This window comes from Neovison vison, chromosome 2, assembly GCF_020171115.1.
Source record: "Neovison vison isolate M4711 chromosome 2, ASM_NN_V1, whole genome shotgun sequence".
NCBI lineage: Eukaryota > Metazoa > Chordata > Mammalia > Carnivora > Mustelidae > Neogale > Neogale vison.
The window spans coordinates 53,550,205-53,565,294 of record NC_058092.1 but is presented as its reverse complement, the minus strand read 5'-3'; the positions used below and the strand labels follow the sequence as shown (position 1 = coordinate 53,565,294).

Below are 15,090 nucleotides of genomic sequence, written 5' to 3'. Positions count from 1 at the left end.
AAGTTCCCAGCTAGAAAAAGAAAATCTGTGAAAAAAACTATAGCTGACATAATAAAAGAATGAATGCTCTCTAAGCTCAGAAACAAAGCAGAGATGTCCACTCTTACCAGTTCAATGCACAAATTATGCTGGAATTTCTATTGCAATAAGACAAAAAAAAAGAAATTAAAGGCAGGGCGCCTGGGTGGCTTAGTTGGTTAAGTGACTGCCTTTGGCTCAGGTCATGATCCTGGAGTCCTGGGAATGAGTTCCACCTAGGGCTTTCCTGCTCAGCAGGGAGTCTGCTTCTCCCTCTGATTCTCCCCCCTCTCATGCTCCTTCTCTCTCTCTCTAATAAATAAATAAAATCTTTAAAAATAATAATAATTAATAAAAAGAAGTAAAAGGCATAGATATTGGAAAGTTAGAAATAAAATTGTGTTTATTTGTGGATTATATACAGAAAATCCTAAGAACAAAAGCCTACAAGAAATAATAAGCTAGGTTTGTTGGGCGCCTGGGTGGCTCAGTGGGTTAAGCCACTGCCTTCGGCTCGGGTCATGATCTCAGGGTCCTGGGATCGAGTCCCGCATCGGGCTCTCTGCTCAGCAGGGAGCCTGCTTCCCTCTCTCTCTCTCTGCCTGCCTCTCCATCTACTTGTGATTTCTCTCTGTCAAATAAATAAATAAAATCTTAAAAAAAAAATAATAAGCTAGGTTTCCAAGATAGGATATACACAAAATCAATTGTACTTGTATATGCTAGCAACATGAAATTCAAAATTGAGATTTAAAAAGCAAAACTATTGGGGCACCTGGGTGGCTCAGTGGGTTAAAGCCTCTGCCTTTGGCTCAGGCCATGATCCCAGGGTCCTGGGACTGAGCCCCACATCAGGTTCACTGCTCAACAGGGAGCCTGCTTCCTCCTCTCTCTCTGCCTGCCTCTCTGCCTACTTGTGATCTCTGTCGAATAAATAAATAATCTTTGAAAAAATAAAAATAAAAAGCAAAATTATTTAAAATCACATCATGAAATGTAGAATACGATGGATAAATCTGACAAAATATGTGTAATATTTGTACCCTGAAAACTACAAGCTATTGGTGGAACAAATTACAGGAAGCCTAAATAAATAGAGAAATACACCATATGCATGGCTCAACCTCAAAACTGTCAGTTCTGCCCAAATTAGTGTATAGATTCAACACAATCCCAACCAAATTACTGACATTTTTCACAGAAATTGACAGGCTGGTTCTAAAATTTCTGTACAAAAACAAAGGACATAGAATAGGCAAAACAAACTGAAAAAAGAAGAAAGTTGGAGGACTTACACTAACAGATTCTAGGGCTTTTTATAAAGCTACATTTATCAAGACAATGCAGTATTGGGATAAAGACAGACATTTAGATCAGTGGATTAGAATGGAGAGTCCATAGATAGAGCCATGAATATATAATGAACCTAAGTGGAAGTTCAGTGGGAAAAGAGTAATCTTTTTTAACAAATGATGCTGGAACACCTGTAAAAAAACTAATCTAGAACTTTACTTCACATCATTAACAAAAATTAACTCAAATTGAACCGAAGTTCTAAATACAAAAGGTAAAATTAAAAATAATTTTTAAAAGGTAAAATTATGAAATTCTCAAATATGAGAGTATCTTAATGATCTTAAATTTGTCAAAGATTCCTTAAATCTGACAAAAGATGTACAAATTGTAACAGATATAATAAACTGGGCTTCGCCAAAACAATAAGTTTTCTTCTTCCAAAGACATTGTTAATAAAGGACGTCTTAGGGAGTGAAAAAATATTTGCAAACCCATATATACAACAGCAGATTGGCATCCAGAATAAAGGGCATTTACAACTGAATAAGAAAAAGTTAACTCAATTTTAAAATGTGTAATATATTTAAAAAGCAGAAAGATATAAAGATGGCTAATTAGCATATTAAAAGATGTTCAAAATCATCTGCCAAAAGGAATACTCAAAATCACAGTAAGATAGCAGTATATACCCAACAGAAAGGCTAATATTAAAGCACTAGCATGTCAAGTGTTGGTGAGAAGGCTGAGCACACTGGAGCCCTAGACAGTGATGGGTGAGAACGCCAAGTGGTTTAACTACACTGGAAAACAGTTGGCAAAGTTTCCTATAACTTAAACATTCATCAACCATATGCCCCAACCATTCCACAACTAATTTACTGGCAAGAAATAAAAACATAAGCTTACAAAAAGTCTAGTACACAATGTTCACAGAAATTTTATTTGTAATAACCTCAAACTAGAAATAACCTAAATGTTCATCAGCAAGTCAATGAATATGCGAACTGTGGAATGGACTACTACTCCTCATTCAAAAAGAATAAAAATTATTGATACATGCAGCAATGTAAATGAATCTCAGTGAGCTGAGTGAAAAGAAGCCAAACGGTACATACTGTGTGATTTATAGAAATTTCTAGAAAATACGAGCTACAGTGACAAGAATCAAATCAGTAGTTTCCTGGGAATGGGGGAGAGGTAGATTACAAAAGGCCAGATGGAAATTTTTAAGAGTAACAAATATGTTCATTATTTTGATTTCGGTGGATATACATATGGGTATACACATATGTCAAAATTTATGTATACTTATGATTTTATACATGTCAAAAGCATACCATTTTTTAATATTCTAAATATGTGCCAATTAATATGCAATTATGCCTCAATAAAGCTGTTAAAGATATAATTTAGACTACAACAAATTGCACACTACTTAAAACTTAAAATGGATACACACACATATATACAAAGAAAGAAGTCTAGAATATTTACCCTGTATTGTATTTTTGAAGATGGTTAAAAGGTCTGGACTGAAGAGAAAAGATCAGTATGGTCAGAATAACATAACCAAACTGGGCCTGGGGGGAAAAGTCAACCTGATGGAAGGGTACAGATTAGACTGAAAAGGCAGACAAGTGTCCTTAGGAATTAACAAACCAGACCACATGTGAGTAACCAGGTATGTGTGAGTTGTGGGACAGAGATGTATTGGAAGGGGATTAATCTGTAAACAAATACTATATCTCTTTCATTATAAATAACAGTGCTGCTTTAGGTGCATGAGATGAACAAGACATAAATCCTTGCAATTATGGAACTCACATTCTAGTAGGAGAGACAAATTATAAATAAGTAAATATATGTGTTATGTGTGTTATGTGAAAAATAAAACAAGGGTATAAATATAAACATATTATATGTACTACATTTAATATAAGCAGAAGGAATTACAATTCTTAGGTTGCTCAGAGCCCTCTGTGAGGAAGTCAAAGTAGTGTAAGTGTTAGCGGATAGCGCTAACATAGAAAGGACATAGGGGCTCAGTGGGTTAAGCCTCTGCCTTGGGCTCAGTTCATGATCTCAGGGTCCTGGGATCGAGTCCCACATCAAGCTCTCTGCTCAGCAGGGAGCCTGCTTCCCTCTCTTTCTCTGCCTGCTGCTCTGCCTACTTGTGATCTCTGTCAAATAAATTAAAAAAAAAAAAAAAGAGAGAGAGAGAGAAATCTTTAAAAGAGAGAAAGGACATATCGAAGGAAAAACAGATGGAGCTTACTGATGAACAAGAAACTCCGTCTTTCCAGAACGCCAAAAAACTCTCCAAACATCCTCCAGAAGCTCTACGCGTGTTCCAGAGGTAGATTTCGCCCTTCTCCCTTGCCACACCACACAAACAAAAGGCCATACGTGGTGAAATAACTTCTCCATTAGTGTATGAGTGGAAAGCCTTATTTAAAATTGTGAAACTAGGGGCGTCTGGGGGGGGCTCAGTCGGTTAAACATCTGCCTTTGGTTCCACTCATGATCCCAGAGTCTGGGATCAAGCCCTACAACAGGCTCCCTGCTCAGTGGGGTGTCTGCTTCTTCCTCTGCCCCTCACCCCACTCATCCTCTCTTTTTCCCTCTCTCTAATAGTAAAATCTTTACAAAAAACAACTGTGAAACTTGCACTAAAATAGGCATGATCTCTATGGCCGCATATCAATCTGAGTAAAGGCAGAGTAGAGAATATATATTCTTACCCAATAAGAAAAGACAAAAATACAATACGGAGAGGAATTACTGAAGAGAGCCGAAGGTCCAAAGGTGTGGCCAATACTTGCCAAAAGACCCAAGAGCATGCTCTATTTCCTTCAAACACTAATACAATCTTGGACTGCATTAACATAAATATAATGATCATAAGAAGGAAATCTCACCCCATTCTGTGCTGATCAAAACCCATTCCCAGGGGGCACCTGGGTGGCTCAGTGGGTTAAAGCCTCTGCCTTCGGCTCAGGTCATGATCTCAGGGTTCTGGGATCAAGCCCCTCTTCCGGCTCTCTGCTCAGTGGGGAGCCTGCTTCCCTTCCTCTCCCTCTGCCTGCCTCTCTGCCTAGTTGTGATCTGTGTCTGTCAAATGAAAAAATAAAATCTTTAAAAAAAAAAAAAACCATTCCCAGGATATGTTTGTGTCTGTGTACACCATATTGCTGGACAACCCAGAAAACTGAGGCTAATATCTACAAGATGACTACTAGTTGGGGAAACTAGAGAGCATTTCTTAGGATATGTTATGGAAAGTCAGATATAGAACTGTAATCTCCAAAGAAGTCTATGAGATGTAGGAAAAAAATGCTAAAACTCTTGTTCATATTTACTTTCATCTTTAAATAAAGACATTAGCCTTATCATTTCTTAATGTAAGGGTTAACAAGGTACATTTATGTAAATGACATATAACTGATAAATATAGTGTATACACTGGAGCTTTGCTCAAAATTCACTGATAGTGGGGCGCCTGGGTGGCTCATGGGTTAAAGCCTTTGCCTTTGGCTCAGGTCATGATCCCAGGGTCCTGGGATTGAGCCCCACATCAGACTCTGCTCAGCAGGGAGCCTGCTTCCGCCTCTCTCTCTGCCTGCATCTCTGCCTACTTGTGATCTCTGTCTGTCAAATAAATAAATAAAATCTATAAAAAAATTTACTGATAGCACTGCATAATCAAAAAATAGATTTCAAAAAGACCACTGACCTGGAGAATAGAAGACTGGGAAACCAAAAAAATGACTAAGTTTTCATGAGAGTGGTCTTCAGGTATTATTAGAAGTCTTTTCTTATAGAAGAAGCAATGGACTTATGCTGTGGTTCTTCAGAGGAAGAAGCACAGAATAAGTCACTAAAATTATAGGGTTTACCATCTAATATAAAAAATAAACCTAGTGATTAAATTCGTCCAACTAGGGAATAGGCTGCCTTGGGAAATAATGAGCTTCTTGTGCTTTGAGAGGTCAAGACATAAAAACATCTCTCTCTCCCATTAAAACTGTAGAAAAGATATCTGAGTATGTAATAGGCTGAGCCAGAAAACCTTTAATGCTGCTTCTTAGACACAAATAATTGATGATTATAGGATATACATACTATGAATACTGTTGTATAATAAAAAAATTTAACTGGTCTTTGTCTCTGGTGTCTGGAAGGAAAACTCTAAATCTTTTGAATTTTCTGAGTGATGGGTATGTCTTTGTTATGCTAATGAGGTCACTGGAGGTGGACTCTTACAGGGGCTGGTCAATGCCAGAAATACCAACCCTGTGATTAGGGGGCTGGGGCATTGGGTCACATGGTATCAGCTGGCCCTCCTGACCTCCAGGAAGAGGAAGGAAACTGTAACAGCCAACCAAGGCTACATAATGCAACTCCAACAATGCCAAATTTAATTCCATGGAGATCCCTGGTTGGTGAATACACAGATGGGCGGGGAGGGTAATGTGCTCTGATTCCATGGGAAAAGAGTGTAAAATCTCTGCATTCAGGGCCCTCCTAGACCTAGCTGTAAGAGTATCTTCACTTGGCCATTTCTGAGTTGTGTTCTTTACAATAAAACTGTAATCATCAGTCTGGTGTTCTCCTAGGTTCTACGAGTTGTTCTAGCAAATCATCAAAGCTGAGCCCCCAAATCTGTGGCAAGCTGGTCAGAAATACAGGTGGTCTGGGGACCCCTTAAGCTTCTAGCTGGTGTGTGAATCAGGAGCAGACCTGTGGGGGGCTAAGTCCTTAACCTGTGGGGTCTCTGCTAACCCTGGGTAGTTAGTGCTAGAACCAAATTGCAGTCCACCAGTCCGTGTTAGACCAGCTGGGGTTGAAACAATAAGTATACTGAAACATTTTTTATTCTAAACTTTAGTACTGAATATAAAAATCCACTTCTTCCTAATGCTAAAATATACATTTTCTGTATATAGAGTTGTGCATTTCAAAAGCTGGGCTCTTTCCAGAATACTAAATAGGTAGGTATTTAGCATAAACCAATATGATAAGACTTCCATAATATTTGTCATTTTCTACAGAGTACAACAATTTTCCAACAGAAGATTTACAAGGGAAGAGGAAACACACCTTTAAGACATTTGAACAAAGTAATTCTGCTAAAAATATTACATGCAAAAGTATCATATCCTTTGTTGGTAGAATCCATAACAACAAAAATGTGTGAATTATCTGGTCTCTAAATTCCTGTCAACTAGGAGCTAAGCTGGTTTTAATATTTAACATTTACTAAAAGGAAATTAGGAAACACATAAGCAGACTGTATCTACCAAAAATAGGGAAAACATATCAGCTCAGATCATTAATTAAAATTCACTGACAAGTCCTAGAAAAATATTTTTGGACTCATTTAAATGTGTTTTTCACGCAAAACAGCACAAACTGACTTCATGCCAACATTCTATATTTAATCTGTACCCATGTGCTTACCTGGTTTAACAGCTCGCCCACAGAGCTGGGGCTGTAGAAGAACTTGTAACATGGCAGGATTGTTTAAACTTTTCATAATTTGTACAGGATTTGGCTCTGGAAGTAAGCCTTTTTGATTACTGTGCATCTTCAATAAATACAGAAATAGAAAACATCAGAACAAGGATAAGGACAAAAGATGAGATTGTAAAGGCTTTCTTCCAGAAGTTCTCACTCATCTTTATGATAAATGCAAATTGCTTTACATGATACATTTCTGTATATATTCTATAATTCCTAATTATAATGTTAAGATATTCTATTATACAGCATATACTGAAATCTTCACAAAATGTCTCTGTGAAATACAATTTGGCTTTAACAGGACTGATAATTTAGTAAGATAAATCTCATCACACAATACAAGTAGAAAAATGCCAAGGGAATCTGAATTTATTAATGGGGAGAGAATTTGTTGACACAGTATGAATACTTTATACTACTGAATAGCCTTACTATAAGGTTTATCTAAAGCATAATAATGTGGGTTGCCTTACAAACAAAATTTTTCTTGTACTGAAAGTCTTCATTAGGGGCGCCTGGGTGGCTCAGATGGTTAAGCGTCTGCCTTTGGCCCACGGGTCCTTGGATCGAGCCCCACATCAGGCTCCTTGCTCAGCGGGGAGTCTGCTTCTTCCTCTCCCTCTGCCCCTGCTCATGCTCTCTTACTATATCTGTCTCAAATAAATAAATCCTTAAAAAAAAAAAAGTCTTCTTAACTTAATCTTCTGAGACAAAGCTGAACTGGACTCACAAACACATGAGAGGTATAGGTAGCAACCTAAAAATATGAAATTGCTTTCAGTTTCAAAAACCAACCTGATAGATGAGAACATTAATATACAGTTATAATATACCATAAACTTCTAGTCATGAAAAATTGGAGAACCAACAATACGAGGGGGATCCCTCTCTAAACTGAGATACTGTGAACCTGAGAGGGAGAGGGTGACATATCTAAGACTCGAACACAAAATCTGTGAGAACTCTCTGAAGAGAGAAGGAGGGGGGTCTAGACATGGAGGTAGAGACTTCCACAGGGAGCATGAGGGAGTCTGGGTCTACGCCAGTTTGGGGAAGGGCTTTTGCCTTGTGCAACTGTAATGAGGGCTTTTCTGGCCAGCACAAGGAAAGAAACCCCCAGCATCAATCCAGGGAATGTCACAGGACCACTGAATTAAGTTTCTCCAAGGTGCAGCCATTGCCTGGTTGGGTGGGAAAAGGGCTGTGGTCAAGGACAGATAGTAAAGGAGAGGTTCTTGGCCCTGGGTTCTCCTCTGATCTGAATTTGCTAAACCCTAGCTAAAATGAACATGCTTCTGCTCTCCCCTGCCCAACCTCTAAACACTAACATTCGAGGAAGCCGAAACCCTCCCAGGGAAAAATGTATTCACAGAACACAGCTAGACATCTGGAGAATGTAGCCATTAAATGTAACAAACCAAATCACCTCAAAGAGATGAGCCAGAATTAATGGATAGGAAATAATAAGAACACCACATAGCAATAGGCATAATAGATCACCCTTAAAAATTTTTTATTAGTAATGGGAATCAAGGACAAGCAGCTACAAAGAATAACTAATTAGAAATACTGGGTATGAAAAACATAAACGTTAAAAAAAGAAAAAAAGCTGCCCTCACCACATACTTGGCATCGTTCTACACACTTTATGTGGATTGTATCGCGTAGTCCTCCAAAACAACTCTACAGGACTGCTACTATTATCACCATTGTATAGACAAGGAAACTGAAGAAACTCATGCAGAGCATCAGTCTTCACCTCTATCCTATGCTTGAACAGATCAATAGTAGATTATGTGTGGCTGAAAAACAGAGACTTGAAAGATCAAAGAAAGCTCTCTGAAGACAAGGCAAAGGATAAAGAAGTGGAAAATGCAAATAAACCAAACAAAACATGGAAATAAGAAACACGAAAGAGAAAAAGCAAGGCAATGGAGAGGCTGGACCTGTCAACCTGTATAAAATAGGAGCCCCTGAAAGAGAAGAAAAAAGAAGGGGGGCTTTGAAGAAATAATGGCTGAGAATTTCTCATTATTGAAAAAAAATTAAAGAACATGGAATGAAAGTGGTTACGGTGTTCCAAAGATGATGTATAAGGAAAAACACACAGTCACATTTTTGGGTTTGAAACGTAAGAACATCAAAGCCAAAGAGAAAACGCTAGAAGCTTCCAGTGAGAGAGAATGTATTTCCAAGGAAACAGAAATGAACTAATACAATCTTCTCCCTCAAAGCATCAACATTGGATTTGAGAAGGCAACAAATTAGTATTTTCAAAATGCCAAAGGAAGAACTTTAATCTCTATTTTTAATATTTTTATATCCAGCTATTTTAAAATATGTGAAAAATAAAAATACTTCCAACTACACAAATTCTCAAAAATTTTTACATTAATACCTTCTCTGAAAATGAGACAGTGAGATACAGTAAATGCAATATTACATGATATGTGCAAATAAAGATATGCAATAGCATAGCTCATTTCATTCTTGCACACAAAGTCCAGTACCATGGGGAAAAAAATACTTCAGGCAATCCTAAAGTTAAAATGTGGACACCAGTATGGTGGTAGGTGGGGTAAGGAAGGAGGAAGTAGGATGGAGATAAGATTGAGTAAGTGGGAAGAAAGGGATACTGATAAATCTAGGTGTATAAATAAAGTAGGGGCGATCACCACCAATAGGATAAAGTCAAAACATATTATTTTCAAATGTGTAGAAGAAATTTTTTTTAAAGTAATTATCTTTCTATGGATTTTTTTTCCCCCTCATCCACAAAATCTCAATCCTTCACTTCCTGATCGTAGGGGCCTCAGATAATTTAAAAACCTCATTTAACAAACATTTATTTGGTATCTAGTGGAAATGAGTTTGACTGATGCCGGGGAGGAATACCAAGAGGTGCAAGACACAGCTCCCTGCCTTTCTAGAGAAGAATTCGAATGAAATGGACCAGGGGAGAACCCACCCATCAGTCGGTACAACCTCTCCTTTGTTGGCCTTTACCTATCAAGCACATTGCTGCTGCAATGGGGGTATGCACTCAACCAGTTTAGTTCTCAAACTGTTGTCCTCACATGGAAAATGCAGAATTCCATTTAATTTTCACTTTTATGGAGGTGACATTAAGGAAGGCACATTTGGGTTTGCTGTCTGAGGGGTTTCCTTTTTCCTGTCCCAGAGATGCTTACCTAGTTCCACCTGCTCCCCAGGACAACCCACACTCAAAGAAAATTCTTATTTATCCAATGTTTGATGGGAAATGAAAATATTTTTAAAAAGTATAGTTAAAAGAAAACATGATATAAGAAAATAATAACTACATATTTAAACAGTTTAAGTACCAATTAAAGACAGATTTTTAAAAATATTTTAGAGCAACATGTTAGCTATAAGACACATACCTAAAATGACAGAAAGATTGGCAATGAAGGGATGGCAAATATAAATGAAAATAAAATTCAAGTAGCAACTGTAACATCAGAAAAACACAGAGGGGTAATCAATAGGACTACAAACAAATGTGTACCTAATAATAATACCTATACCTATCTATCTGTCTATGGAGAAACAACTAATAGAATGAGAAAAAGAAAATCCAACAATTAGACATGATAACTTCTAATACATTCCTCTCAGACACTGAGAGATCAAATTAAAAAATAAGCAAAGATATGGAAGATCTGAGTCACAATTAATAGTCTCAAACTAATATTTATACATACATATATGCGCAATTAACCTTGTAACCCACAAACAGAGAGTTTGGATTGTTTTTGAGCCTACATAGCACTTTCACAGAAAGTAACCATTCGACAACAAAATGCAGCCAAATCAACATTAGGGATTAGATTCTCTGACCACAATGCAATAAATTACAAATCTATGTCAGAAGAACAGTTTCTTGAAATTTCTCAGTGGAATAAACTGAAAAATGGAAACAAAAGTAATTAAGCTTTAAGTTTAAAAGGAAATCATAAAACAATTTTAAACATTTATAATTTAAAATTTATGACATGTATAGTTGTTGAATCACTCTATTGTATACCTGAAATTAATATAACACTATATGTTAACTAGGATTAAAAGAAAAACTTAAAAAGCCAAAATAAAATAAAATTCAGGATACGTAAGTATAACAGTTAAAAAGAAACTTGATTTAAATAAATTAATCAGAAAATACAAAAAATATCGATTAAAAACAAAGGTGCTAAGAATTAATATCAATAAAGACAAAGGAGAAAGAGTAACCCCAAAGAAGAAAACAAGGATATTATAAAGATAAGGACAGACACTGTGGGAAACAGTAGGGAGGCTCCTCAAGAAATTAAAAATAGTATTGCCATACGATCCAGTAATTCCTCTACTGGGTATTTACTCAAAGAATACAAAAACAGTAATTTGAAAAAATACATACACCCCTATGTTTACTAAAGCATTATTTACAATAGCCAGGATAGGGCTGCAGCCCCAATGTCCACTGATGGATAAATGGATAAAGAAAAGGAGAGATACATACATACACATACATAGGAATATTACTCAGCCAAAAAAAAAAAAAAAGACTTACATCCTGCCATTTGCAACAACATGAATGGATCTAAAGGGTGTAATTGGTAAGTGAAATAGATCAGAGAAAGACAAATACCCTATGATTTCATTCTTATGTGGAATTTATGAAACTAACAAAAAAAAGGGACAAACTAAGAAACAGACTCTTCACCATAGAGTACAAACAGATGGTTTCCAGAGGGGAGGTTGGTGGGGGATGGGTGAAATAGATGAAGGGGATTAAGAGTACACTTAAGATAAGGAGCCCTGAGTAAGGTATAGAACTGCTGAATCACTATATTGTACACCTGAAATGTACACCATATGTAATCTATACTGGAATTAAAATTTAAAAAGAAAGGCAGAAATAAGGAAAAGATAGAAATAACAAACAGAACAAAACCTCTTTCTTTGAAAAGACAAAACAGGGAAATCTTTCTAAGACTGATCAAAGAAGGGGTACCTAGGTAGCTCAGACAGTTAAGTGTCAACTCCTGATTTTGGCTTAGGTCATGATCTCGGGGTAGTGAGATCGATGAAGCCCTGTATCAGGATCTGTGCTCAGTGTGGAAACTGCCTGAGATTCTCTCTCTTCCTCTCCTTCTGCAACACCCCCATTTGTGTGCGTTCTCATTCTCTCTCTAAAGCAAACAAAAAAAAAACTGATGAAAGAGAAAAAAAATGCAAATAAATATACAATACAAATGAGAACAGTAATCAGAACAATTTGATTTTTTTAGAGATTTTATTTATTTATTTGAGAGAGCGTGAGAGTAGAGGGAAGAGTAGAGGGAGAGGAAGAGGCAGGATCCCACCTGAGCAGGGAGTCTAAGGAAGGGTTCGATCCCAGGACTTCAGGAGCATGGATCAGAACAAGTTTTTAAAATAATATTATAAATGACTATGTGCCAATAAATTTGAAAATGTAGACAAAGTGGATGAATCTATAGAATATAATGAAATGCCAGTATGCTATAGAGAGAAAAATAAATTAAAAAAATGAAACTAGGGGCGCCTAGGTGGCTCAGTGGTTTAAGCTGCTGCCTTCGGCTCAGGTCATGATCCTGGTCCTGGGATCCTCAGGTCCTGGGATCGAGGCCCGCATCGGGCTCTCTGCTCAGCAGGGAGCCTGCTTTCCTCTCTCTCTGCCTGCCTCTCTACCTACTTGTGATCTCTCTCTGTCAAATAAATAAATAAAATCTTTAAAAAAAAAAAATGAAACTAAAATACCTAAATATCTGTAGAAGGAATGTAATCAGTAACCAATGATTTCCCTCTATATGGGGCTCCAGGACTAGGTCTACATGATTTCATGGATGAAACTTTTCAAACTTTCAAAGAACAGGAAAGCCCTATTTTATGTGAGTTGATTCATGAAATAGAAAGAAAAAGGGGAGAAGGAGAAAAAAATAGTTAAATCATTTAATGAAGTCACTGATAGATTCCAAAATAAGTCACCCTTGATTCCAAAATACATGATGGTTTCAGCGTTTTTCACTTATGACCACATGAGCATATAATAAAATATTATCCAGTCAAATCAAACAATGCATTGGAAAAATGTTATCAATTAGAGCTTATAATAGAAGGATGGTTTAATGTTAGGAAATCAGAGTGACTCAGCACATGAATGAATTTAGGAAGAAATCACATGATTATCTCAATAGTTATAGAAACATTTTAAGAAGTTTCAGTACCTATTTATGATTATTTTTATATATCAGAAAACTTGATAAAAGACTACATATGAGAATCCAAGTAATGCAAATGCATTACTTTTTGTCAAGAAGCATTTAAGATTTCTCATTGTCACTGACATTCAATCACAAAGGGCCCAGCACGCCGTGCAAAGAAACCTGAACTTATGCAGGCATTAAAGAATATTAAGCAAGTGAATGACACAATCTGACTTGAGGATGGAAAAGATCACTCTTGAGGCCCTACGGAAGATGAGTTATAGTGGTGACTACACAGGTGATTTTTATCATCTGGATGAGAAAGGAGGAGATCCTGAGTAAACAAAGATGTTGACAAGCCTCAAGGATTGAAGAGATGTTAGGATGTGCAATTGAATGGATTTGCTAATATTTTCAACATCTAGATTTGGGGAGCAGGTGGGAAGACCCATCATGATTAACGGAGTTGTTGGTTCAGATAATTTTAGTTTGGGTGAATGGGTGCCATATGCACAACACAGAATTATACATGTGTGTCACACAGGTCTAGTGGCATCAAGCCACCCAGGTGTGTGTTCTTCTCCAAGGGAACACAGCGCCCTGGTGCAAAGTAGGCAATTGGATGGATTCAGACCTGTACCCCCAGTAAGCCCAGGTCAGAACAGAGAAAAGCAAGATCCAGAGAAAAGACAGTTTTCTTTTGGAAATGTTGAAACTGAACTACTTTCATAACCTAATCACTTATATAACACGGAGATGGAATGCTTAATAATCACGTGGAAGCACAGATTTTGTGCTGAGGGTGAATGGGTTAAAAAAGAGGCGCTTGCAAGTCATTCTTGATCGGCGGTAACTGGGGCTGCTAGAGCACACAAGGAGAAGAAAGTGAGAAAAACCAAATGCACACATGTACTGATACCAGCCATTAAGGAAAAGGAAGGGGAAGGAGTAGTTAGGCAGAAAAAGAATAGTGGGGTAGAAATCTGGAGTGGAGACTTTTCAAGAGACCAAGCGATAAAAGACTGAATAGAGCCTATTCAACCTCAATACTGAGAAATGTCTATGAATCTTAACGAAAACAGTTTCAAGTGAATAGCAGAGGCAGAAACCATGGTGGATCTGGTGGAGACAGAAAGGAAGAAATGAGGACAGCACATGGGGCCTAATTATTCCAGAAGCTCCAGAGGTGAAGGAAGAGTAATAGAAAGACCACTGTGTAGAGATCATTTTTAAAGGGAAGGATCTGAGCGTGTCTACAAGCAGGAGGGATGGAGCTAGTGGAGCACCCAATGACAGGAAGTAGGAAGGTGAGGATCAAGGTCCTTGGAGATGGCAGACGTAGTCATGAGCCCCAGCACTGGCAGGATGAGGCACAGCTCTTCCTCCAAGAAAGCAGGGATCTTTGTCCATTTTGTTCACTGATGAATCATAAATGTCCCTCACAGTGCTGAGCATGTAGTGGGTGCCCAGTACGTATTTGTGGAATGAATGCTACTAAAGAGAAAAGGAAGTAAAAAACAGGGACATGGGGCACCTGGGTGGCACGGTAGATTAAGGATCCGACTCTTGGTTTCAGCTCCGGTTACAATCTCAGGGTTATGAGATGGAGCCCCACATGGGCTCTGTGCTCGGCTCAGAGTCTGTTTGAGCTTCTCTCTCTCCCTCCTCCTCTGCTCCTCCCCCCACCCACCTCCATGCACACTCACACTCTCCCTCTCAAATAATCTTTTTTTTTTTTTTTTTTTTTTTTAAATAGGACACATTTGCTGGGGCAGCATGAGAAGAGGTGAATGAATGATCCAGCATATGGCCTTTGTATTTCTAAACATGAGGAGCCATGATCAGCTGACAGAAAGGACAAAGGGAGAAACACAGTGAAGGTTTGAGATAGTGGCTGTAGAAAGTGGAAACGAGCAGCCGATGAGAGACGAGGAGCTCAAGTTTTGCTGGGGAGCAGCCATTAACATTTATTACACACGTGAAGGAGCACCAAGCCGCATAGGTGTTTCTCTTCAAGAGGACACAG

General features: G+C 37.8%; 1 protein-coding gene across 1 annotated transcript in view; it reads right to left on the bottom strand.

Annotated features, from left to right (window-relative positions):
* RAVER2 (ribonucleoprotein, PTB binding 2) overlaps positions 1–15,090 on the bottom strand; it is a 90,886-nt gene that overhangs the window by 44,483 nt on the left and 31,313 nt on the right. The window contains exon 5 of the mRNA XM_044238378.1: positions 6,775–6,901. Coding sequence (XP_044094313.1) covers positions 6,775–6,901 — 127 coding nt within the window. The remainder of the gene's footprint in view (positions 1–6,774; positions 6,902–15,090) is intronic.